Source organism: Myotis lucifugus, unplaced genomic scaffold, assembly GCF_000147115.1.
Source record: "Myotis lucifugus unplaced genomic scaffold, Myoluc2.0 scaffold_156, whole genome shotgun sequence".
NCBI lineage: Eukaryota > Metazoa > Chordata > Mammalia > Chiroptera > Vespertilionidae > Myotis > Myotis lucifugus.
In genome coordinates, this window is record NW_005871204.1 from 2,422,972 (window position 1) to 2,447,873 (window position 24,902).

Sequence of the window (24,902 nt, forward strand, 5' to 3'; positions counted from 1 at the left end):
ACAGAGCTTTCTTTCCAAGAGTAATTTAAGTATTAAAAAAATCTTGTCATGTAGTTAGATTTGGAAAAAGCAGAAGCAATATCACTGATGTACATGCCACTCCAAATACAGCTTTGCAAATGGCAGGTTTGCCTGGAATCCTTGCAATGGATACAGTTAAGCTGAAGCCTAATGAAATCGAGGTGGTTTTCAATGCCCAGTTTCATGATCAAAATAGTGTTTATTGTGATGTTCTGTGATTGGTCTCTTCTTCAGCACAAGAGATTATATTTAGTTAAATACAATCAGTTTTCCCAAAGACTGGTTTCTTCCAAGGAATGCCAAAGACAGGGCATTTCATATCAATAGAGTCTTTGTAAATCTAGAGCAGAAATAGAAGGGTGCATTTCAGAGAACCTGAAAGCTGGTGCTTTAAAAAAATTATTAAAATCTGGGACTCCTTGGGGGATGTTGGAGAGCCAGTTTTGGCCCTATCCCCACAGGCCAGGCCAAGGGACCTCACTGGTGCACAAATCTGTGCACGAGTCCGTGCACCAGGCCTCCAGTAGTTAATAAACTAGGGAAAGAGGAGCAGAGAAAGAAAGACTCCCTCACTCCCAAAGTGTGTGTCCAACCTGCAGCAAGCCCTGTTGGAAGAGGTGGGAAGCTTTTAACATTCCAACAATTTTGGCATTTTTATTATTACGCTATTGGAAAGTTATAATAACTGTACTCAAACTGTATTTATGACCCAGTGTGATTATAGAACTTTACCTAAGGGTGGCCAGAAAATAATATGGAGCCTGTCTGAGTTCTAATCCAAGGCTAGGAGAAAGACTACTTACATTTAACAGTTTAAAAAGAGTAATGGGAAACACAAATAAATTGTTTTAAATACCAGTTATGTAGTTATGTCTATATAGGTGAATTTCCATGGTCATTAAATAATCATTTAAAGCAGGGGTCCTCAAACTTTTTGAACAGGGGGCCAGTTTACTGTCCTTCAGACCATTGGAGGGCCGGACTATAGTTTAAAAAAAACTATGAACAAATTCCTATGCACAATGCACATATCTTATTTAGAAGTAAAAAAACAAAACGGGAACAAATACAATATTTGTATTTGCATGTGGCCCGCGGGCCGTAGTTTGAGGACCCCTGATTTAAAGAGTGAAAAATTTAGTGTAATTAGATATCACATGACACATACTTAGAATGTCCCATCACTTACCAGCTGTATGATCATAAGTCACTTAATCTCTCTGTGCCTCATATTTTTTCATGTGCAAATGAGATAATATCTGCCTTCTTGGGTAGTTGTGAGAATTAGATAAAATATAGATTAAGTTCCTAGCACATTGTCTGTCCAATAGTAGCTGTTCAGCATATGATAGTTATTGTCATCATCATTTTCTGCCCTAAGTTGTTTTATGAATTAAATTTTTTATAAGTCTATTTTTTACTTCCCTTTTGTTAGAAGATATTCATCTGTGGGTTTTAAGAAGAGATAATATTTTATGATGCAATAATATCCTTACAAGTACTTAACATAATGACTGGAACATAGTAAGTGTTCAATAAATGGTAGTAGTTATTATAGTCACTTGAATGCAAGCCATTTTAGCTCCTCTCTTCCTACCAAGTACTAGTTCTATACTATTATTGGTACTTTATTTAATCTCTTTGAATCTCAGTTTCTTCATGTGTAAAATGGGGCTTTTAATTACTATACCTAATGCACAGGTTTGGTGTTTTTTTTGGTTGTTTTGTTTTTATTTTGTTTTTATTAATCCTCACCCAAGGATATTTTTTCATTAATTTTTAGAGATATTGGACGGGAGGGGAAGAGACAGAGAGAGAGAAACATTGATGTGAGAGAGACATATTGATTGGTTGCCTCCCACATGCCTCCCGGCCAGGGCTGGGGATCCAGCCTACAACTGAGGTATGTGCCCTTGACCAGAATGGAACCCGGGACCCTTCAGTCTGCTGGCCAGTGTTCTATCTACTGAGCCAAACCAGCTAGGGCTGGTTTGTTACAAGGAATTAGATCATTTTTGTGGAAGCACTTTTAAGGCACTATACATAATGATGATGATGCGGACAAAAGGGAACTTGGGTGCAGTATTCATGGAATTATAAATTAGTGCAGCCTCAATGGAAGCAGTATGGAAGTTCCTCAAAAAATTAAAAATAAAACTACCATATGACCTGGGAATTCCACTTCTGGATATTTATCCAAAGAAAATGAAAACACTAATTTAAAAATATATATACACCTCCATGTTTATTGCAGCATTATTTACAATAGCCAAGATGTGGAAGCAACCTAGGTGTCCATTGAGAGATGAATGGGTAAAGAAGATATGATTTATATACATACACAATGGAATATTACTCAGCAATAAAAAAGAATGAAATCTTGCTATTTGTGACAATGTGGATGAACCTAGAGGGTATTATGCTAAGTGAAATAAGTCAGATAAAGATAAATACCATACCATATGATTTTACTTATAGGTGGAATCTAAAAGAACAAAACAAATGAACAAATAAAACAAAACAGAAACAGACACAGAGAACAAACATGATGGTTGACAGATGGGAGGCTGATGGAAGGTGGGAGATGGGTGAAAAAGTGAAGGGAAAAAGATACAAACTTCCAGTTATAAAATAACTAAGTCATAGGATGTAATGTACAACACAGGGAATATAATCAATAATATTGTAATAATTTTGTACCGTGACAGATGATTACTAGACTTTTTGTGGTGATCACATCCCAAGGTACATAAATGTCAAATCACTGTGTTGTACACCTGAAACATAATATTGTATGTCAACTATAGCTTTTTAAAAACTATAAATATGAGTTAGCATTATTATTGTTTATTGTGTAGGTTACTTTTTATATTATTTGTAATCTCTTTCAAATGATTTTGAATGACACTCAATGTTTTTCTTCAAGAAAACAGAGCTGAAAACTCCATTCACATATAAACTGCTTTCTAAAAGTAGGTGTGTATTTTCTAGCCTTTATCCATAGATGTTGTGATTGCAGGGACTTAACAAGATCCTACTAGCCCACCCATCTTTCTTCTTCTTGGTACTGAGCTACTCTCCTACTTCACCTGAAATTTTCTTAGTGTTTTTAGTCGGGTAGACAAGAAGGGTCAAACTTCTGAAAACATTCATGTTTTACCTGAGAGAGGGGACTCTTACAACATCTCAGAATAAATTAATTGATTAGATTAGCTCAGAGTTAGCTAAGAACATCCATTCTAAAACTGAGAGATCATAAGATGGGTATATTTCAGTGGAGGAGCAAAACATGATGGCAAACATCTAAGAATAAATAGCTCAACAAGCTTTCATTCTATTTATGTCCAACAGAAAGTGGCTGCTTCCCTCAGATGCCTCCCACCAGATGGTGACTTCTCAGTTCATTTTTAACTACCTGCAAAATCATGGCACATGGCTGTGACCTCCTTTCATTTTGAAATTCACCTTTTGTTTCAGCACTGGATTACTATAGATTCTGATTTCCATCTGGGCAAAAACTTTCCTTAAAAGGGAGGAGTTCAAAGTCACAGGCAAACATATGTGCACATGAATATAAGTCTTTTGTAAAAAGCTCTGTAGCTTTCTCTCCATAATCCATCTGTAATTATGGGCAGCTGATTTTTTTTGTTTGTTTGTTTCAGAATAGGTTCTTTTCTCTATCTTTACAATGCCAATTATCTGTATTGATTCAAGAAATGAAAGCTAACTTTAAAGTATTCTAAAGAAAATATAATTATGAAGGCATATTGGAAGTTCCCTCTATGTAGTGCATTCTAAAGTCACTAAAATCCCTTGTATCATCTGTATCAATCCTTATTCTCCAAATCTCCTTTTGTTAGTGTTCATGATTGTGAATTGACAGCACAATTATACTAAGCCTCTAGGATATATCAGGGTAAGACCTTTGAGTAATAAGTGGAGCTTAGCTACCACTCTAATCAATTATTTGTTTTGCCTGAATTTATGACCACACACTGCCCCCTTAAAGTTAGTCAGGAGTAGACATAATACAAGTAGGTGCTGCTTGTAGAAAGAGGTTTGGGCCAATAGAAAAATCAGGATCTGCTTTTATCACTATTGGGGAAATAATTCACAATAACAGAAGGGTAGGCTATTTTGTCATCTTGGATGCAATCTAGCAAAGGATGTTTTCGAGAAATGATAATGATGTACTGCTCTGCCATTAAGTATAACTTAATCTCAACTGTTTTCATCTTTATTTCCCAGGGTGAACTTTTTATTTTACTAAGTGTATAAATACATAATGGGGAAAAGTGACATGTTTATATGAAAATATTAATTAAGAAGAAATAATGAAAAGATGTATGATATAGTTCCCTAAATAAAATAAACACTCATATGAAGAACTTTTTGTTGCTGTATATTTTTTAAACTTCCATATTTTACTAGAGGCCCGATGCACGAAATGTGTGCAAGAGTAGGCCTTCCTTCCCCCAGCTTCCAGCACCGGCTTCCCTCTGGCACCTGGGACCCAGGCTTCCCTCTGGCCACCAGCAGGCACCCAGAACCCAGGCTTCCCTCCAGCTGCCGGTAGCACCTGGGACCCAGGCTTCCCTCACAACCCTGGCTTCGTCTGGAAGGATGGCTGGTCTAATTAGCATATTATGCTTTTATTATTTTAGATAACACAGGGAATTATAGCTATTACCCCAAAAATGTGAAGTTGGAAAGAATATTTGAGAATAACTAGTGTAGCATCCTAATCTATATATATAAAAGCCCAGTGACCAAATGGCAGAACAACTGGTCAACCAGTCATTATGACACGCACTGACCACCAGGGGGCAGACGCTCAATGCAGGAGCTTCCCTCTGGTGGTCAGTGCACTCCCATAGTGGGAGCACCACTCGGCTGACTGGGATAAGTGACGCTCCTACAGCGGGAGCAGCTGCTCAGAGGGCAGGTCCACAGCCGCTCGGCTGACCTAGATGAATGGCACTCCCACAGTGGGCCGATCCCCACAGGCCACGCCCCCCCAGTGCATGATCCATGCACTGGGCCTCTAGTCCTATATAATAAAGGGATAATATGCAAATCAACCGAATGGCGGAACGACCGGTCACTATGATGCACACTGACCACCAGGGGGCAGCCACTCAATGCAGGAGCTGCCCCCTGGTGGTCAGTGCGCTCCCACAGGGGGAGTGCTGCTTATTCAGAAGCTGGGCGAGCGCAGCGATGGTGGCAGGAGCCTCTCCCACCTCTGAGGCAGCACTAAGGAGCAGCAAGCCAAGCAGGAGGGTAGTAAGAAGCAAGGGCTCCTGGACTGCGAGAGGGATGGAGCAGGCATAACCCAGCAGACAGACATCCCCCGAGGGGTTCCAGACTGCGAGAGGGTGCAGGCTGGGCTGAGGGACCCCCCAGTGCACAAGTTTTCATGCACTGGACCTCTAGTTTTACATATGAGGAAACTACAGCCCATACAGATTAGGCATCTTCCCCAAGGACACAGGCTGGCTCATGGTTGAGGATCATACCAGACACAATCCCACACCTTCTGACTCTTAATTTTGCATTTTTCCCACTCCCATGCACATTATACAGATAATTACTTTTATATTAAAATTAAAGTAATTTATGCACATAATTAAAAAGAAAATTATATTTACAAAGTGTGCCTCCATCTTGGACACATTAAAATCATTTGAAGAGCTGTTAAAACCACCAACAACAGATTACACCCCAGATAAATTATATTACAACATCTGGGGATGGGATCTAGGCATCACTAGTTTTCAAAGCTCTCTGGTGATTCTAATGAGCAGCCAAGTTTGAATACTACTGTACATACGAAATTAATTATAATGAAAAACAGATGGCCTTTGCCTAACTAATTCTACTTTTGAAGTTAGAACCCAGGACCAGCAGCCTATTGACTCAGATCTCTGAGGAGGATGCCCAGTAAGCTGTGATTCTTAGGTTAAATTTTGAGAAACCCTACCATATAGACTACCATTTTTAGACTATTTTTCTTAATCCCCTGTGTTTACCTCCATGCTTGAATACTGTTTGTAATCTTATTTTTTATTGCCATTAAAATTAATGTTTATCTACTAGAGGCCTGGTGCACAAAAGTTTGTGCACTGAGGGGGGGGGGGGGCGGGGACCCTCAAGCCGGCCTGCACCCTCTATCAGTCCAGGACCCCTCAGGGAATGTCTGTCTGCTGGCTTAGGCCTGTTCCATCCCTCTCACAGTCCAGGAACCCTCGCTCCTTACCGCCCGCCTGCTCGGCTCACTGCTCCTTAGCGCTGCCTTGCAGGCAGGAGAGGCTCCTGCCACCACCGCTGCGCTCACCTGGCTTCTGGCCGAGTGGCTCTCCCCTGTGGGAGCACATTGACCACTAGGGGGCAGCTCCTGCATTGAGTGTCTGCCCCCTGGTGGTCAGTGCATGTCATAGCGACTGGTTGTTCCACTGTTTGGTCTATTTGCATATTATCCTTTTATCATCTACACTAATAAAAGAGAAAGATGCAAATTGACCATACCTTCATGATGTCCACCAGCCAATCAGGAGTGAGTATGCAAATTAACCCAACAAAGATGGCAGGTGAATTTGCATACGCAGGTGCCGAGCAGCTGGGGGCGGGGCAGGATGCTTGCATCGACACCATGGCAACAATGCAGGCGTTCAGCACCGCCCCAGCCTCTCCAGGCCTCTCTGCAGTGTAGGAAGGTGGAAAGGTGGCTCTAGGCTGGAACGAAGGCAGAAAGGCGCCTCTGGGCTGGCTGGAGCGAAGGCAGTGCCGGCAGCCAGGGGAGGGAAGGCCCATTCTTGCACGAATCTTCGTGCATCAGGCTTCTAGTATAGGTTAATTTCCTATTAAATTTTGTAGAAAATGGTGAAGAGTTTCCTTAAAAAGCTACTTAAACTCATAAACTTACCAATGTTAAGCAAGACTAAAAACATTGTATCAAGTTCATTCTGAATTCACTTTCTTCCTTGAATAACATAGACATGTTTAAAAACCTAATAATGTCTGTTAAAATATGGCTTCCAAACTGAGTAAATGCTGAATTCATTAAAATCACATGTAGCCAAAAACAGAGGAGGAACTCTGTTTTCTTCTTTTCTTGGCTCTCTTAGAAAGAGCAGGAGGCTTGTGCTGGCAGACCCATCCAAGTGTGGGTCCTGGGCTCTGGCTCTGGGCACTAGTGTCTGGGTGTGGAGGGGTGGGGAAAGAGGAGAGAGGGGTATAGAGGGAGGGAAGAGAAGAGGGAAGATGGATCTTGGAGATGTTCACATATTTTCTTTTATTTTAAACAGCTCTTGGACCAGTCTTCTTTCCAAGCTTCAGGTCATCGGGCGTCATAGTCACGGGGGACTCTGGAGGAACGAATGCTTCTATCTCAATGGACTCATTAGAGGAGTTGCTGAACTCCAAGCTGAGGACAGGTTTGTCTTGGTCCCAAGGGAAGTGGAGACCCACTGGCCAGACTTCTGGGCCCAGCACAAAGTCACCTCCTATTTACATTCTGAAAACTGGTCAGGCTGGAGGGGGCACACTTCCTGCAGGGCCTGCTCCTCATCCAGCTCCTTCACAATGATGATGGTGGGAGAGGGCACAATCTGGGCCTCCTGGGCCTCTGGGAGGGCGTCCTGGGGCTGCTGAGATGGCACATTTTGGCTGCTGCCTTGCAGTGAGTTTAGGAGTTACAGGTTTTCCATGGTTGACTCCACAGCCAGGATCCGAATCTCAGAAAAGGGCTCCTGGGTGAGGCACTCGGTCAATGCTGGCCCCTGGCTCCTGAAGTTATGCCTTCATTTTCAGCACTGTCTTCCTCCACAGGAAGAAGATTGTTTGCAACCTTTGGTGAGGAGGAGTCTTCCTGAACCACTGTAATGCTCACAGACTTGACAAGGGGCAGAGCTGGAGGCAAGACTACAGAAGATAGCATCCTGCCAGCTGGAGAGAAACTGGGTTGTCATTCATTTCCTCTGGAGAAATGGTTGGGTCTAAAGGAAAGAACCTCCTGGCTTGATCCTTTCCTCACAAGGCGTCTTTGATGCTGATAGAACAAAGTTCCAGGCACCTACGTGCAGATCAAATTGGGTTGTGATCTCTTTGCTGTGGCAATACTTATATTCGAAGGGTCCTATTTTTGTTCCTTGATGAGGCTCTTGACCTCTGTTGTTTGTGGCCCCGTGTCACACAATCAAACGTTCTCATCCTATTCAACATTAGATAAAGATGGAAGATGAACAGGAGGCAGATGGTACTAAACACCAGCACAAACACCCTGATTATCATGAGCACTGCAGTCTTGGCCTTTCGGTGAAAATATGGCAGGAACAACAGCCACGTGTTCTGCTTGCCAACATTTCCATTGGAGCACCCACAGGTTGATGTACTGGATTAAAATGTACAAGAGGATGATAACCAAGCACAATAACCCAAGCAGAGGCCACAGAGCTGAAGAATCACCGGTAATTCCTGCTCCTGATGCAGTTTTGAGCCGTTGGCAATCATGGACAAAGCCAGCGGTGCACTTGCAGATGCTCCAGTGTTTGGCTTTTGTGCTCAGTGACCCCTCACAGAGAGCAATACTGATTCTCCATGACATGATGGTGTTTAGAACGGTCCAACATAAGCAGCAGTTGACTGTAGGTGATCTTGTGTAGAATGCTCACTTCAGGCGTATCAATGGAGGCAGACACAAAGTGCATGATGATATGAAAAAAGAATATTCCACCAGTCCGCAGGCAGTGTACTTCCTCTCATGCAGTGCACTTCCTCTCATGGGGCTAAAAATTCAAAACATGGCTAAGGCCAAGGTCTGGAACATGGCCCAGGATATTGCCTGGTGTTTGTCTGGACAGGCGAGGTAGCCGTGGGTTCTGGGAGGACCTGTCTCTGTCTCCTGCCACAGCAGTCCATCTTAATAATATCATCAGTTCCTCCGGCAACAGGTTTTGATTTGAGTACTTCTGTTTGTTTCTCCCTTCTGTACATCTTGACTTACTTTCTGTATTAGCATCATTTGCTTCTTGGCAATCTTGATAAGATCTTCCTTGAGCAATGTTCCAGCCTTCCACTCTTCAGGGAGCCTGCTAGTCAAGTATTCTCTTTGCCTTAGATTTCCCACTTCCAGAAGTGGCTGGTGAAGCCACCCCATCTTGAACAAGATCCTCCATGGCCACAGGCCACCATGGCCACATGGTCCACAGCTGGCACCCTGGGGGCCACTGCAACCACCTGGCCCCTAGTCTGGTCACAACCGTCTCTGCTCTTCTGACTGCAGTGCCTCTAACTTTGTAATCCTATTTCTTAATTTGATAATTTTCTACTTCATGTATTGACTTGCTATTATGGTAAATGAGGATTCATTTATAATTTAGATATTTGTAATTTTTCTCCTACCCTCATCCTTCCAATAGAGTTATATTCCAATTTTTTGTTAAATCAATCAGTCTTATGTATTTATAGTTAAGTGTAAATCAAAAAAGAAAGTATGTGCTGCTTAGGAAATGTTTCTGTGTGTGTGTGTGTGTGTGTGTGTGTGTGTGTGTGATGGATAGATTATGTATGTGAGAATTCCATATATCTTCTCACTGATTGCCCTGTAGTAGATCATTGTTATGGGAAACAAAACAAAACAAAAAACACACAGTAAACATTTTTATACAATACCTCCTATGCACTATAATAAGGACATTGAAATAGAATATGTGATTCTAGCCTGTGAAAATTCACAAATTTCTATAGGAAGTAAAGCTTTCACAAGGTTTAATTATATGTAGAAAGTAGTATTATAGGCACCTTAGAAATTCAGAGAAAAAGAATGCGCTATTTTGACTGACTAATTAGAAACAGTCTATAGAGAAGACAGGATTTGAGTTAGGATTTAAAATATGGGTAGTAAACCAATAAATAAATATATATATAAATAAATATATAAATAAAATATGGGTTGTTTTTTTTAATGTGACTGGATGGAGAATTTTTAGACTGAGATAGCCGTGACAGTAAGGCATGGAACAAAGAGGTAAAAAGCCATTTTAAAAAGAATATCGACTAGGACTAGTTTGACTGGTACATTGAAATGCTGCCAGGGAGTAGGTGAAAATAAGATCAAAAGGTATTTATTGATGTTGAATATCTAGTGGGTTGGTTATCCTTTTCTTATTATTTAATTGACCCTTTACATAAAAATAGCTCTCAGCTAGCTCAAGTAGATTTTATTATCTCCACTTAATAGATGAAGAAGCTTGAGGCCCAGAGGTGTTAAGTAACTTGCCTAAGGTCAAAAGACTAGAATGTGGTATAGCTAGTATTTGAACCTATGCAACCTAATTCCTGAGCCTGTGGTATTAAATATTACCTATATTGGCTTTGTCTACTATATATTTTGCAAATATTTTCTCCATTTTCCATTTATCATCTTAACTTTGTGTATGGTATCTTTCACTACATAGACATTTAAAATTTTATGACACAGACAACAGGGGGGTGAGGGCATGAGTAGGGGGTGGGTGGAGGGGCAATGGGGGGATAAGGACACATATGTAATACCTTAATCAATAAAGAAATTTAAAAAATAATAAAAAATAAATAAAATTTTATGTAGTCAAATTTCAATACTATTAAAAATTCTACTTAGTTTTGTTTCATACTAAGAAAAGCTTACTATGAAGAATAATAAAAACATTCTCCTACTATATCTTATTCTGAATTTTTATTTATTTGTTTGTTTATTTAATGCTTTTATTTTAAACTTTATAATTAATCTTGAATATTTTATTGTCTATGTAGGGATCTAATTTCACTTTTCCCTCAAATGGCTAGCTAATTTTCCCTAAAATATGTTCTTTCCTAAATGAGCTGATATATATCACCTTGATATAATAGATGTTCATAAATTTGCCACATTGCTAGACAGTCTGCTAGTTAATGCTTCATTCTGATAAAGAAGAATTCTTTTAGAAATGCAACCCTGGAAGGTTATACCAATCAAAATTGCCAAGGTCAGCCTGGCTGGCGTGGCTCAGTGGTTGAGCGTCGACTTATGAACCAGGAGGTCACAGTTCGATTCCCAATCAGGGCACAAGCCTGGGTTGCAGGCTCAATCCCCAGTGTGGGACATACAGAAGGCAGCTAATCTATGATTCTATCTCAACATTGATGTTTCTAACTTTCCCTTCGTTTCTAAAATCAATAAAAGTGTATTTTTAACAAATGCCAAGTTCAGTAATTTTGGCTCTGGAGATCAAATCTTCCAGGGGAAGATGATGAAAGAAGAAAAACTAATTGTTAATGTAGGGTACAGGTGGGTGAAACTATTGCCCTCTTCACAATGTTGCCTCTAACAAACAAAATTCTTACACTTTTTGTTGTCCAATTGAATAATTTGATTGACAATAACCTGCCATCAATTGCAGTAATGAGGATTTATAACCTGACATTTTAGTAAGCAAATCTCTCCAATTTTCTAATATCACCCAGCTTTGGGCTAATGGGAAGGCAATCAAACAAAAATAATCATTAGGATCCACAGTCCAGTAAAGACCCTTTCTCTGCAAATGTGAAACTCAGATGGGTTTTCTTTACATTTCCTTCAGGACAATATTATGCATGTGTATCAGTGGTTCTTTTGTATAAATTATCAGGAAGTCCATATGCAAATATTGAATATTTCCTTCTATTTCACTATGTGCATGTTCTGAACAACTAATGTCTTCACTTGCCTTTATTTTCTTTTTTTAAAAAATATATTTTATTGATTTTTTGCAGAGAGGAAGGGAGAGGGATAGAGAGTTAGAAACAGTGATGAGAGAGAAACATCGATCAGCTGCCTCCTGCACGCCCCCCATTAGGGATGCGCCCGCAACCAAGGTACATGCCCTTGACCGGAATCGAACCTGGGACCCTTCAGTCCACAGGCCGACGCTCTATCCACTGAGCCAAACTGGTTCGGCCTCACTTGCCTTTCAATCCTCTTGTGTTTTCTTCCACTTAAAACATTTGTTTTTTCCTGTTTACCTGCTTCTTTTCTCTGCTTTCTGGTGCAGATAGAGCAAGCTGCTCCAGAAATGTACTTGTTAGCCAAAAGCAAGTGACTTGGATCATAGCAATATAAAATTCACCCCAGTTAGTAACCTTTAAGAAAACCACTGTGGGTTTTTGTTGTTTGTTTTTTTAAGTATATTGCCTGGAAAGCACTCTAAGGTCTTACTGACACACGCTTTTCAATCTGTTGACAAAATCAACTGTAAATTTAAAACCATGCTTGACTTTTAAATTTCATATATTACATTTTCATTTTTAGAAGTTTAGTATGATTAGTTTTCAGATCTTCTGAATAAATCCTATTGTCTTTTTCTCACCGCACATGCATTTTAATCTCTTACATTTCTGCAAACATATTAAACATAGTTATTTCGTATTGTCATGTGGTAATTCCAGTATCTGAAGTATTCCAGGGTCTGGTTATCTGGGATGTTGTTTACTCTTGTTTCTGGTGGCTTATTTCTTTTTGTGATATCCTGTGGCAGGAAGGTTTTAAGACCTGTAATCCCCCATATAGCCATACTACTGTCATTTTTATTTCTCTTTAACTTTTGAAGGATAATTTTACTGAATTTAGAATTCTAGATTGACTTTTTTTGACACTTTAAATATTTTACTCCACTCTCTTCTTGCTTGCATAGTTTCTAATGAGAAGCCTATCCCTCTATAGCTAAGGTTCCCCCACACTCCACCCTGTATCCTTTCAGGATTTTCTCTTAACCTTTGATTTTCTGAAATTTGAATATGATATACCTAGGTGTGGCTTTTGTTTGTTTGCTTTTATTTTAAATTATATTTATACTGCTTGATGTTCCAGAGCTTCCTGGATAAGTGGTTTAGTATTTGTCATTAATTTGGGAAGATTATTGGTTATTATTGCTACAAATATTTCTTCTGCTCTGTTTTTTTTTCTCTTGGTATCACACCTTTTGCATTTCAGTTTGGAAAGTTTCTATGGACCTGACTTTAAGTTCACTGATTCTTTTCTCAGTCAGGTGTAGAAGAAAAGGGGCCATATACTAAGCTCAGGGGAGGCCTGCTTGGCAACCTTACAAACTCAGAAACATAAAATAACCAAAAGGATGGTCTGAAATTAAAACTTTCTTAACTAAAAACTATATGGTGAGTAGTCATGTCCTAGGCTAGACTCCTCCATGACAAAGGTCAATTTTCACCTTAACTAAGACTGTCTGTTATTTTTATGCATCTACAATAACATATCTAGCCGCAGCCCCTACTCCCTGCTACCCCCACCCCCAATTTGTCCCCCCTACCCCAATTGGGGACAGAGATGGCCAACCAACCGCCCACGGCCCCTCCTCCCAGCCAGCCTGACCTAATTGGCCCCAATTGGAACAGGCCGGACGGACCCCACCCATGCACAAATTCGTGCACCAGGCCTCTAGTGTATAAAGTAAGGTGCAAAACTGCCATTTCCTGGAGCATTTTCTCAATCTGTTAGATTGTGCTTCCCAGCAATTATTGTCAGTTTGGCTCAAACTCACAAAAATTCTCTACAGGTTTGAATGTTTCTTAAATTGACACATGTTTAGTCTACTGAAGGCATTCTTCATTCCTGTTACTATTTTTTATTCCTACCATTTTCTCTTGATTCTTTCTGAACATTTCTGTCTTTCTGCTTGTATTACTCATGTATTCTTGCATGTTTTCACATTTTTCCATTGTAGTCCTTAACATATATTTTAAATTCCCTATTTTATAATTCCAGTATCTGTGACATATATGAATCATATTCTGATGGTTGCTTTGTATTTTCAGACTATGCTTTTTCTTGCCTTTTAGAATGCATTGTAGTTTTATGTTAAAAATCAGACATACTGTATCAGGTCATAGTATCTGAGGCAAGTAGGCTTTTAGAGAGAGGACGTATGTTAATTTGGGTAGGAGATGTGCTGTTTACTGTTTCTTGTAGCTTTGTGTCAGAGGCTTCAAATTACTCTAGTATTCTTGTAGGGGTTTTGTCTCCTCTCTTGAAAAGATGTGAGACTGTGCCTTGACAGCTCCTTCAGCTGTAATCCACTGTTACTATACTAGAGACTTGCTGGATTGGTGGTAGAGTGTGTGGGAGGAGGAACATTTTATAATCTTCTAATTGAGTCTCAATCTTTTAGCAGGCCTATGCCTTGGGGCTGTGGCCTTTATAAGTATTTCTGTCCCTTTATTAAGTAATAGCTTTGTTGACATAAAATCATCTAAAACTGTAGAGAATTTTTATAAGAATTTATTGGAGCCAAACTGACAAAAATTGCCAGGAAGCACAATCTCAAATGCTCTGGAGAATGAAAGTTTTGCAATTTCTTTTATGCATTTGAAATTAAGGAGGGAATGTGAGGAAAAATATAAGGGGGTGGCAGAAATCAAGGCCAGGGTTGGATTACAGGATAATTACCAAGATTATGTACTTTCTTGAGGGTGGTTACACTTATTTCAAAGGTGTGTTAACCTAGATGCACAGAAACAATGGACAGGGGTTGCTTAAGGCAAAAAGAAACCTTTTACTAAAAAAGTTATATGCCTGGGGCGTGACTACTCACCATGACTTGCCCAGTTAGGAATTTATGATCAGATCGCCCTGTGAGGTTACTTTTCATAGAACCAACATTGGAGAAAAGTGTGGGTGGTCTTTCTCCGTTCCTAGAGAGAGGGGGTTCTTGGGGTACCACTGGAATAAGCATTTCCAGAGGGCCCCCAATGGAGGATGGGATATGGTAGAAGCTTTATTTTTGTGAAATGACATCCTTGGGTTTCTAAAGTCCAATTCCAGTCATAGAAGAAAACTTCTAAGTGTTTAAACATTATGTGAAAAAAAAAAACAACCGAAGGAGCTCCATGTAGTCAGAAAAGCTATCTGCAACAACCCTCCTTCTTAGAGTTTGAAACACAAAATTGATATAAAAATGAACAGAAAAGTATCATTCAAATCCCTTACAAAGTTACCATAAGACAGAAGAATAAAGACCATAGATGATAAAATGAACAACTGAATCCTTATAGACAATAAAATCATGAAAAACCTACAAATAATAAGGTCGGAACTGTAATATTCTCTTTTAAAACAAAAGACATTTAAAATGATACAAGGTATGAAAAACAACAAAGAATAAAAATTACAGAAACTCAAAAATGAGGTGACAGACTCAAGACAAATTTAAAAGCAAAAAGCACATACGATTTTAGAAATAAAGACTAACCAAAAGAGTAAGTACAACAAATAATGCCTCAACAGAAAAAGAAATAAAAAGATGCAAAGTTTAAAAAGAAAAAAGGAAATGAAAAAGAGAGAGTTAGAGTTAAAAGAAAATTAAAGACAGGTAAAAAAGACCCAATATGTAAAACTTATGTTGTCCAACAATATAAATATAATACACATATACTGTGGAGAAAGTAGGCATAACACACATTTTTAACTTTTCTATGCTCTCAATTGGCAGTGATGGTATCAGTATTGTTATCCTGAAACTAATGTGTATGTAATGTGGGATAAAACAAGTAAATAATTATGGAGTATTCTAAATCTATTTTGACCCATGTTCTTAAGAAATGGGATTCTCAGTGGGGAAGAACTGGTTTTGTAGTTTCTTAATGAAACGTATCTACCATTTATAGCATTGTTCTGCTGAGTGTTACTTCTCTTCTTATCTCTGGCTGCTTTTAAGATTTTTTTTTAAATTTTGTTTTCCAGCAGTTTGACTATGATGTACGTAGTTGAGATTTTGTTTGTATTTCTCCTGCCTGGAGTGTGCTGTACTTCTCCACTCTCTCTTGGGAAATTTTCACCTGTATGTCTTCATATGCTACTCTATTATCACTGGAAGCAGAATTCATTTTAGAAATTTTTGATTTCTACTGAGTGGGTCTAAAAGCAGTGAGTGCTTGTTGCAATGAGAACATCTGAGCCAAGATTTGGTTTTAAATACCATTCTTTATATCTGTAACATTCTGTAGTATTTCTACCAAAAATCATAACCTGAATCCAATTGTAAACTGTCAGACGCACAAATTTATGATAGCCCCTGAATTGTCCTGGAGTTATCAATCTACATAATTCCAGGAGTAGGGTTGAGTGGGATGGTATACTAGTAGACTGACTGAACTCTGCAGATTTTTTTCCATTTTTGCCTTTTTGTTATGGTGTGGGTCTTGATTATGGCCCATTAGCATTGAATAACAGAAAATATTATGGTGCTTCTCCCTCAAGGAGTAACTCAAAATAAAAACAAAATGCTAAACTATAAAATAGGCAATTTACATACCAAAAATAAATATCTTCTTTCTAGAAAAAAAATAGAATAATGTCAATAGGATGCAGGAAACAACTTGAATAAGCTCCCACTGGCCAAATATGAGATAATTGAGCTTCAATGAAGGTAAGAATTACAATGGATCAAAATCCATTAGATAAGTTTAAATATGTGATATTGAATTATCAGAATGATATTGGGAGGAAAATCCCAATTGGTTACTTTCTGAGGCAAATAGCTAACCAATTCATTATCTTGAAAACCAGGAAAATAAAAGAATCATGTATTTAATCTGCATTTCCTATATGAATTGTATCACTGGGTAATAAAGTAATATAAAAATTTTCCAACTAATATATGAAAATGAAATGACAGAATTAAAATATCAGCATTTTAAAATTTTCAATGAATTAATAGATCGATACATTGAGCATCAATGGATACTTACATAAAGAAAGAGAGAAAACCAGACCTTATGTGCTTCCTGACAAATATGACTAAGTCTCTGAATCCCACTGCTACTTTATAGAAAATAGGAGAAAGGAGCATGTTTAACTGCACCATGAGTGTGTAATCAGCAAAATCCAGACTCTAAAGGTCAAATGGTCCTAAAGTTCTTCAACAAATGTATCTTAAGGGAAGAGAAATGTAGAGAGGGAGCCTGTGGATTAAAAAACATACCAGACGGCCCTGGTGAGCTTGCAACGGCCCCGGTGAAGGTGAAACGGCCCTGGTGAGGTTGAAACGGCCCCTGTGAGGTTGAGGCGGCCCCTGTGAGGCCGAGACAGCCCCTGTGAGACTGAGATGGCCCCTGTGAGACTGAGACGGCCCCTGGGAAGCTGAGAAAAATACCACATGAACTCACTCATTTATGGATAATAAGGACCATTATAGACTGATGAACAAAAATGGATACAGAGGCAGAGCAGCATTGAGCAGACTGTCAAACTGCAGTGGAAACCGTGGGGAGGGTTTGGGGGCGGGGTAGGAGATCAACCGAAGGACTTATATGCATGCATATGAGAATAACTAATGGACACAAGACACTGGGGGGTGGGGGAAGCCGGGGGATGTCAAGGGGGGGAAAAAAGGAGACATGTGTAATACTTTTTGTAATACTTTAAGAAATTAAAAAAACAACAACAACAAAAAAACAAAACAAAAATACCAGATTTTAAAAAAATAGGCAAGACTAAATTATAATATCCAGGGACACTTTCCTGAATGATTAAATCATAAACTTAAGAAGTGATCACTATAAGAATCAGGATGATGATTTATATTTTATTTATTTATTTAATTTTATTTTTTCCTAATCCTCACCCGAGGATATGTTTTTATTGATTTTTTCAGAGAGAGAGGAAGGGAGAGAGAAACATTAATGTGAGAGAGAAACATGGATTGGTTGCCACCTGACTGGAGTTCAAACCTGTATCTTAGGCATGTGTCCTGACGGGGAATTGAACCTCTAACCTTTGGTGTACTCCAACCAATTTAGCCACTCGGCCTGGGCAGGATGATGATTATTTTTATAGCAAGAGAAATAGCCTTTGTGATGGGCAACAAGAAAGAACTTCTGGAGTGGTTGGAAAGGGTTGTTTGTTTTTTCTTATGTTGGTGGTGGTTGTTTTAATAATTCACTAAATCATAGACTTATTTTGTGTAATTCTTTATATCTGTGCTTTAAGTTATAACAAAAAAGACTAATTAAAAAAATCATAACATTCCAGGAAAGACATTTCCAACTGGCCTAGTGTGGAGTACAGGGATATCTGTTGGTTAGGGGAATTACAGTTGCATCAGATTGTGTTCATAGGGTTAGATGTTATTCACCAAAAGGAAATAGAGCTGCTATCAGAATGGGGCAGTGGCTGGTAGGCAGACCAAATCCACTACTTTTTTTTATTACAGTACAACTGTCCTAAATATTTGAGATAGTCCTGATGTGATATATATTAAACCTATCATAGAAGCAAGACCATTCAAAAGAAGTTTCTAAACTTCAGTCAGCTAGGAAACCAACACATTTTTAAATGATTTTACAAGTAAGAATATGTGTACCTAATTAAACACTTAATATTCATAAGAACAAAAACAAGGCTTTCAAAAGATTAATATTTCAAAAGAATAAATATCATGGTACCTTCTGATTATAAATAAAACATGTTTTTGCTACATATATATGAGCTTTTTGGATTATTTATTAAACCATTGCCTGAGATCTATAATATTCTAACATCAAGATAGATAACCAGTTACCTCAAAAATGATTCTCTATACACATGGCTTATTAGCATTTTGAACAACTAAGTCAAGATACCTTAGAGCCATAATAATTCCTGACTCTTGGTCCTCCAAATGATGTAAGACAATCATTCCCTCTGACAATATATTTTTTTTCTATATAACTTCTGACCTTTCCTTCTCTTTGCATTTGCTTGAAAGAATTTGGAATCAGAATGAGAGGCACTGATCATCTTTGACAACTTAAATATCAAATGTCAGTATTGAACAAAGCAAACATAGACATCAGCTATATTAACTAAGTGAGGTGTTTGGGTATTCCATTATCTGATCAATAATATACTCCCTACCCCTGCTATTCATTCATTTCTATTAAACAGTAACTATCTGAATAGCTATAGATGGCATTCTTGAGAGCTTGCTTCAGTGTCTGTGATTGTATACACTCATTCATAAAATATTTATTGACTATACAGACAGCCAAGAAGCACATGAGGAGATGCTGAACATTATTAACTGTTAGAGCAATGCAAATTAAAACCACAAGACATCACTTCACATGTACTAGGATGGCTAGCATAAAAAAGATAATAATCAATGATTCTCTCTTATCACTGATGTTTCTACCTTTCTCTCCCTCTCCCTTTCTCTCTGAAATCAATATAAATAAATTCAAAAGACAGTAACAAGTATAAGTGAGGATGTGGAGAAATTTAAACCCTCATTCATTGTTGGTGGGATTGTAAAATTGTTCAGCCCCTTTGTAAAGCAGTTTGGCAGTTCCTCAAAATGTAAACATAGAGTTACCATATGACCCAGAAATTCTACTTCTTGGAATCTACCCAAGAGAATGGAGTACATATGTCCAACTAAACCTTATTTTTGATTGTTCATAGCTGAATTTTTATAATAGCCAAAAAGTGGAAACAACTCAAATGCCCATCACCTGATGAATGAATAAACAAAATATATTCATATAATAGGTATGTGAATATATTATATTCAGCCATAAAAGGGATGAAGTGCTGATACAGGTTATAACATGGATGAATCATGAAAACATTATGCTAAGTAAAAGAAAACAGGCAAGAAAAGGGCACATATTATGTAATTCCATTTATATAAAATATCCAGTGTAGGCAAACCTATAGAGGTAGAAAATAGTTAGTGGCTTCCAGGGGCTGAGAGGAGGAAAGAGGATCAAGAATAATTGCTAATGAGTAAAGGATTTCTTTTTGAGATGATAAAAATATTATTAAATGATATAGTGGTGATGGTTGCATAACTCTGTGAATATGCTAAAATAAATTTTACACTTTAAAAGAGTGGGTTTTATGGTATAGTAATTATTTCTCAATAAAGCTGTTATAAAAAATTCATCGTGCACTGCAAACTCTTCTAAGTGTTGGGAATAATTTAGTGAAGATATCTAGGCCCATGCTCTTAAAAAGCTTACAAAAAGAGATGTATCTATTGAGTCTAAGCTTGTATCGCTAGACTGTACATAAATTAGGGTCCTACCACTCTTTTTCCAAGGGACAATTTGGCAAAATAATTTTTCCCCTTAGTACTTCTCACTCAACCTTTCTCTGCAGCCTTTTCCACTAAGACTATGTAAAGAAATCAAAGAGGAAAATGAGCTGTCACAGATTACAAGAATTTCAAGAAGGTGAGAGTGAATAAATTATCAAATGCTACAGACAAGTCAAGAAATATAAGACTTGCCTGGCTGGTGTGGCTCAGTGGTTGAGCATTGACCCATGAAGCAAGAGGTCATAGTTCAATTCCCCTTCAGGGCACATGCCCGGTTTGCTGGCTTGATCCCAGGTAGGGGGCGTGCAGGAGGCAGCCCATAGATGATGCGCTCTCATCATTGATGTCTCTATCTTTCCCTCTCTCTTCCTCTCTGAAATCAATAAAAATATATTTAAAAAATAAAATAATAAAGACATATATTAAAAAATAAAACTAAACTTAAAAAACAAAACAAGGGAGAGTACTTGTGATCTTGGTTCCCAGTATGTCATCAATTTGGCTCAAATAAATTCTTAAGAAATTTTCAAAACAAAACAAAACAAAACAAAAAAACAAGGATCAAAATATACTCCTTGTATTTGCAATTAGGAGGGCCATGGTAATCTAGTACAGTTTGAGGACAGAGCAATTTTGTAATAATTTCACACAGCATGGTGTCTGATGAATAGTAGCTGTTAAGGAAATATTTGTTGAATTGGGAATAAGTGTGCTATGAGATAGTAAAGACAGAAAATAAAGACTACACTTACAATGAGTCTTACAAGGAGTTTGTATGAGAAGGGAAAATAGATAGTGAGTGGTATTTGGTGGAATATGAGGTAACAGAGTTTATTTTTTAGTGTGAGCGAAATTGATTATAGTCTGAGAACATGTTGCTAGTAGAAAAGGAAAGTTTGAATGTAGGAAAAAGAAAATAGCAAGGTCTGAAAGAGGTGAGATGGTTCCTCTGAGATGAAATTAGATCTGTGTAAATGTAGGTATATTTATAGGAAGCGGCAATAAGTTTATAGAAATAATATCTGATGGCTTCAAGTTTCTGTATTAACCAGGAAGCTAAGTCATCTGCAAAAAGTATGGGTAGTAGGGAACCAAGAAGGGGGCTTGAAGATAGCAGTGAAGATTTGGAAATAGCTGTAAGGAGAGGAAATATAAACTTGTCAAGGACAAGGAAAAGGATTGCTAGGACATGTTGACATTTCAAATGTAAAGGATAAAATTATCTATTAACGTGCTTAAAATGCTTAATATTTTGACGTTTTCATGGGCATTCTTTTTTAAAACTTTCCCAACAGTTATTTAACTTCAGAGATAGAAAGATAAAGAACATGATTAATGTTATATTGATACTTTCTGTGTGTGGATTTTACTATTTTCAGAACTCCATTTATGAGTAGTATTTCAGATTATAAGCACTACTTTATATATATTTAATGAAGTATATTTTTAATGAAGTTGTCAAACTCAACTTGCATAATTCAGATGACCTCTTGGTTCCCTGGGCCACCTAAGACAGGGGTGAGATTGACTTAATTCACCCTTGTCCTGTGGATTGTAGATGTCCAAAATTTTCCTCAAGATTTATGTGTATTCCCCGAGGTCTTGTGATCTCATAATCGTTTCTAGCTCAGAGCTCCTGCTTCCATTTAACTTAGTCTAGTTTATAGATCATGCATCATTCTGCTCACATTGCCTGTTTCATATTATGTTAAGCCAATTGCGATTTTGGTCTTTTCCCAAATGGCCACTGAAAACATTCGCAGAGGCATTACGTGTGTGCAGAGACAACTTTGCTGAAGGTGGCCATGTGCAGGGGTTCTTACATCACATTAACAGAACACAATTCAGCTTGCTGTCAGCTTTCTGTACCTTTCTCACTTTTCTGTCCTCTCATGTAAGGAACAAAATTCTGATTTTTCCCACGCTTTAGTGGCAGAGTCATTTAGCTATGTCACCTACTGCCAAACTCAGCTTGAGTATAGCTTGGCCTACCCAAAGCGAGTGAAGTTCTCAACAGAATAAATGGGCCTTCTTTAGAAATCTTTTCTGCATCCCTTACATAAGTCTCTAACCAATTTCATTTTTTTCCTTCTTTTTCAAGACGTATCATTAAAAATATTTTTCTTGCAAAGGATATAGCCATTAGGCAAAATAATCTTAAAAGGAAACTTAGATACTAGCCCTCACCCCTGTGTTATACCAAAATGAATTCCAATAAGGGGCAGGTCACATAGCTTTTTATACTCCTGAGTTTTTAAAACCTGTTTGTAGAATTGTCATAGCCTATAAAACATCCAAAGACTTTAAAGCAGATCATGTTTTTCATTAAGGTTTTCAAGTCCCATAGTTTCTTCAATGTTATAATTTAAACTATGATATCACTGACAGGGGTCTCTTATTGACCATCATGATACACCGTCAGTACATGTTCCTAAGGATCCCTATGCCAGATTTACTAATCCTCTTTACCAAGAGAAAAATATCAGAATTTACTTTGGTAACTGCTACATCCCATTTTTCTTAGGTTAATAGATTATTTCGTTACCTTCCTCTGTTAGACCCAGCAAGGTCCTGTCTTTTCCCCAGGAGCCCTGTGTAGGGAAATTAAGAAGACTGAGTTTATGTCATTAAACTTGTCACTAGCTGTTTATGTCAGCTAAGTGACATAACTGAGCCTAATTGTCCATTAATTGTCTTCTCACAGAGATGAATAAAGAAGAAAAAGGGACTGTTAGGAACAGTTGAGAAATGTAAATAAGAATCTTTGTTATAAGACATGAATGCAGCAAAATGACTCTATGAGATCAAGATGGTGCTCTGGGAATCCTGAGGGACCAACCAATAGTGAGGAAGGTGACAACGACATGACCATATGCTGTCCTCACCAGTGGGATTGTATCTAACATATTAACAAGAAAAACAGCAAGCATTTTAACAGGATGAAAAAGAGCCTGTGATTTGAGAAAACTAATATTCTTGTTTCTAGGGAAAACACCCTCCTAGAACAAACACAGCAGGCTTTTCAGATTCAGCAGTTACATTAATGCAATTTTAATTTAATGAAAAGGACTTTATGCTGTGACTACAGAATGTGATTAGAAATCATTACAATAATATTAATAAATATGAAATGATAAAATGTCCGAGGCACTGATAGTCTAATAAATGTCATTACTAAGAGTAGAGAAAGTGGGGGCATCACTACCTAGATGAGCAACAAAAGCTTAGGTGAGCTTAGGTGAATGAGGACCTAGGTTTTGTGGGGAAGGGAGAAAGGGTTGGCTGGAATACCAGAAGGTTAAGAAAAGTGGAAAGATTGCTCAGCAGGCAAGAACACCAATGGCCACATGTGAAAGAACATCGTGGGTGGTACTCTATGTGTTATTCTGACTCTATGAATGCTAGTAGGTGTAGTCTTGTATTTCTGTTTTGGACGTTGCAAACATCAATCATCAGACTTTTTTCTAGGACCTTCTGAGGGAGTCAGAGAATCTTTCGGAAATAGATGACTAGAATTGGTAATTTAAAACAAACCCAAAAAAATCAATGGAATATTGATTGGAACTGAGATATGTACAAGTCATTAGTCACAATTGAATTTATTGAGTATCTAACCTATACCAGGTACTGTACTGTGCATTTAACACATGGAATCTCATTTAATTTGCATAATAAGTGAGGTGAGTATTTTCTCAGGTTTACAAAAGAAGGAAATAGAAGTTAATTAGATGCATTCCAAAGACTAGTATCCTTAACATAAATGGGAAGTCCCAAGCAGGCATGTTTCAACAGGAAAAGCTTAGTAAACTCTGAGCCCAGGGATGAGGAAATGGTGTCATCTACTTTGCACTTTCTAGCAGAGATTAAGATTTGGGCCAAGTTTAGGATAGTAGTGGAGAAGTAATTATCAAAATCTGGTTCTCACTTCGTTACCTTTGCAAGCACTCATTACTTGATGTTACTGTGCTAAACAAAGTAGTAGAATCTTAAATCTCATGGAGCTTGCATTCTAGTGAAGGACACATCATGAGCCAGTAGACAAATATTAAAGTTATTTTGGATATGATATTGTTATGAAGAAAATGTGATAGTGAAATGAGAGAAATTAACTTTAATTAAGGTGATCAGGGAAGGTTTCCCTAAGGAGGCAAAGTTTAAGCTTGTTCTTTTTTTTTTTCTTTTTTAAGCTTGGTCTTAAATAATGTGAAGAAGTCAGTCCTCTGAAAATCTGAAAGAAAAACATTTCAGATAAGGTAAATATTTGGGAAATGATCTGATTGTTAAATATGGATATCCTAGACTAAGTTTGGCAATATTTTGGTGAATGAAAAGAGCTTCAGTTTGTCTTGGTGAAGCATTTTCCCTAACTCTTTCAGTATTTAAGTATTCAGTGGTCCAGACTGCTTCTAAGATCCCACCATAAATGTACCTAGAGCCTCTCCTGTGTGGCCTCTTGTGGCCTTCTCAGCTTCTTCCCAAGATCCTAAAGGAAAAGGCATTTTCCGAACTGTGATAACTGTTCATGAAGATATCTGCAATGATTCTCCTTATCTATGTACTAGTATTTCTTTGCAATTGTGACTTTGTTACTTCTCTCATTAAGACAGTGGTCGGCAAACTCATTAGTCAACAGAGCCAAATATCAACAGTACAACGATTGAAATTTCTTTTGAGAGCCAAATTTTTTAAACTTAAACTATATAGGTAGGTACATTGTCATTAACTTAATTAGGGTACTCCTAAGGCTTAGGAAGAGCCACACTCAAGGGGCCAAAGAGCCGCATGTGGCTCTCG

At 38.0% G+C, this 24,902-nt stretch overlaps 1 protein-coding gene across 1 annotated transcript in view; it reads left to right on the forward strand.

Annotated features, from left to right (window-relative positions):
• The window catches only part of LOC106698264, a 55,967-nt gene extending 46,452 nt beyond the window's left edge, over positions 1 to 9,515 (forward strand). The window contains exons 3-4 of the mRNA XM_014461475.2: positions 7,329 to 7,457; positions 7,852 to 9,515. Of these exons, the coding sequence (XP_014316961.1) occupies positions 7,329 to 7,457; positions 7,852 to 7,895 (173 nt within the window). The 3' untranslated portion in view covers positions 7,896 to 9,515. The remainder of the gene's footprint in view (positions 1 to 7,328; positions 7,458 to 7,851) is intronic.
• Positions 9,516 to 24,902: the final 15,387 nt, after the last annotated feature.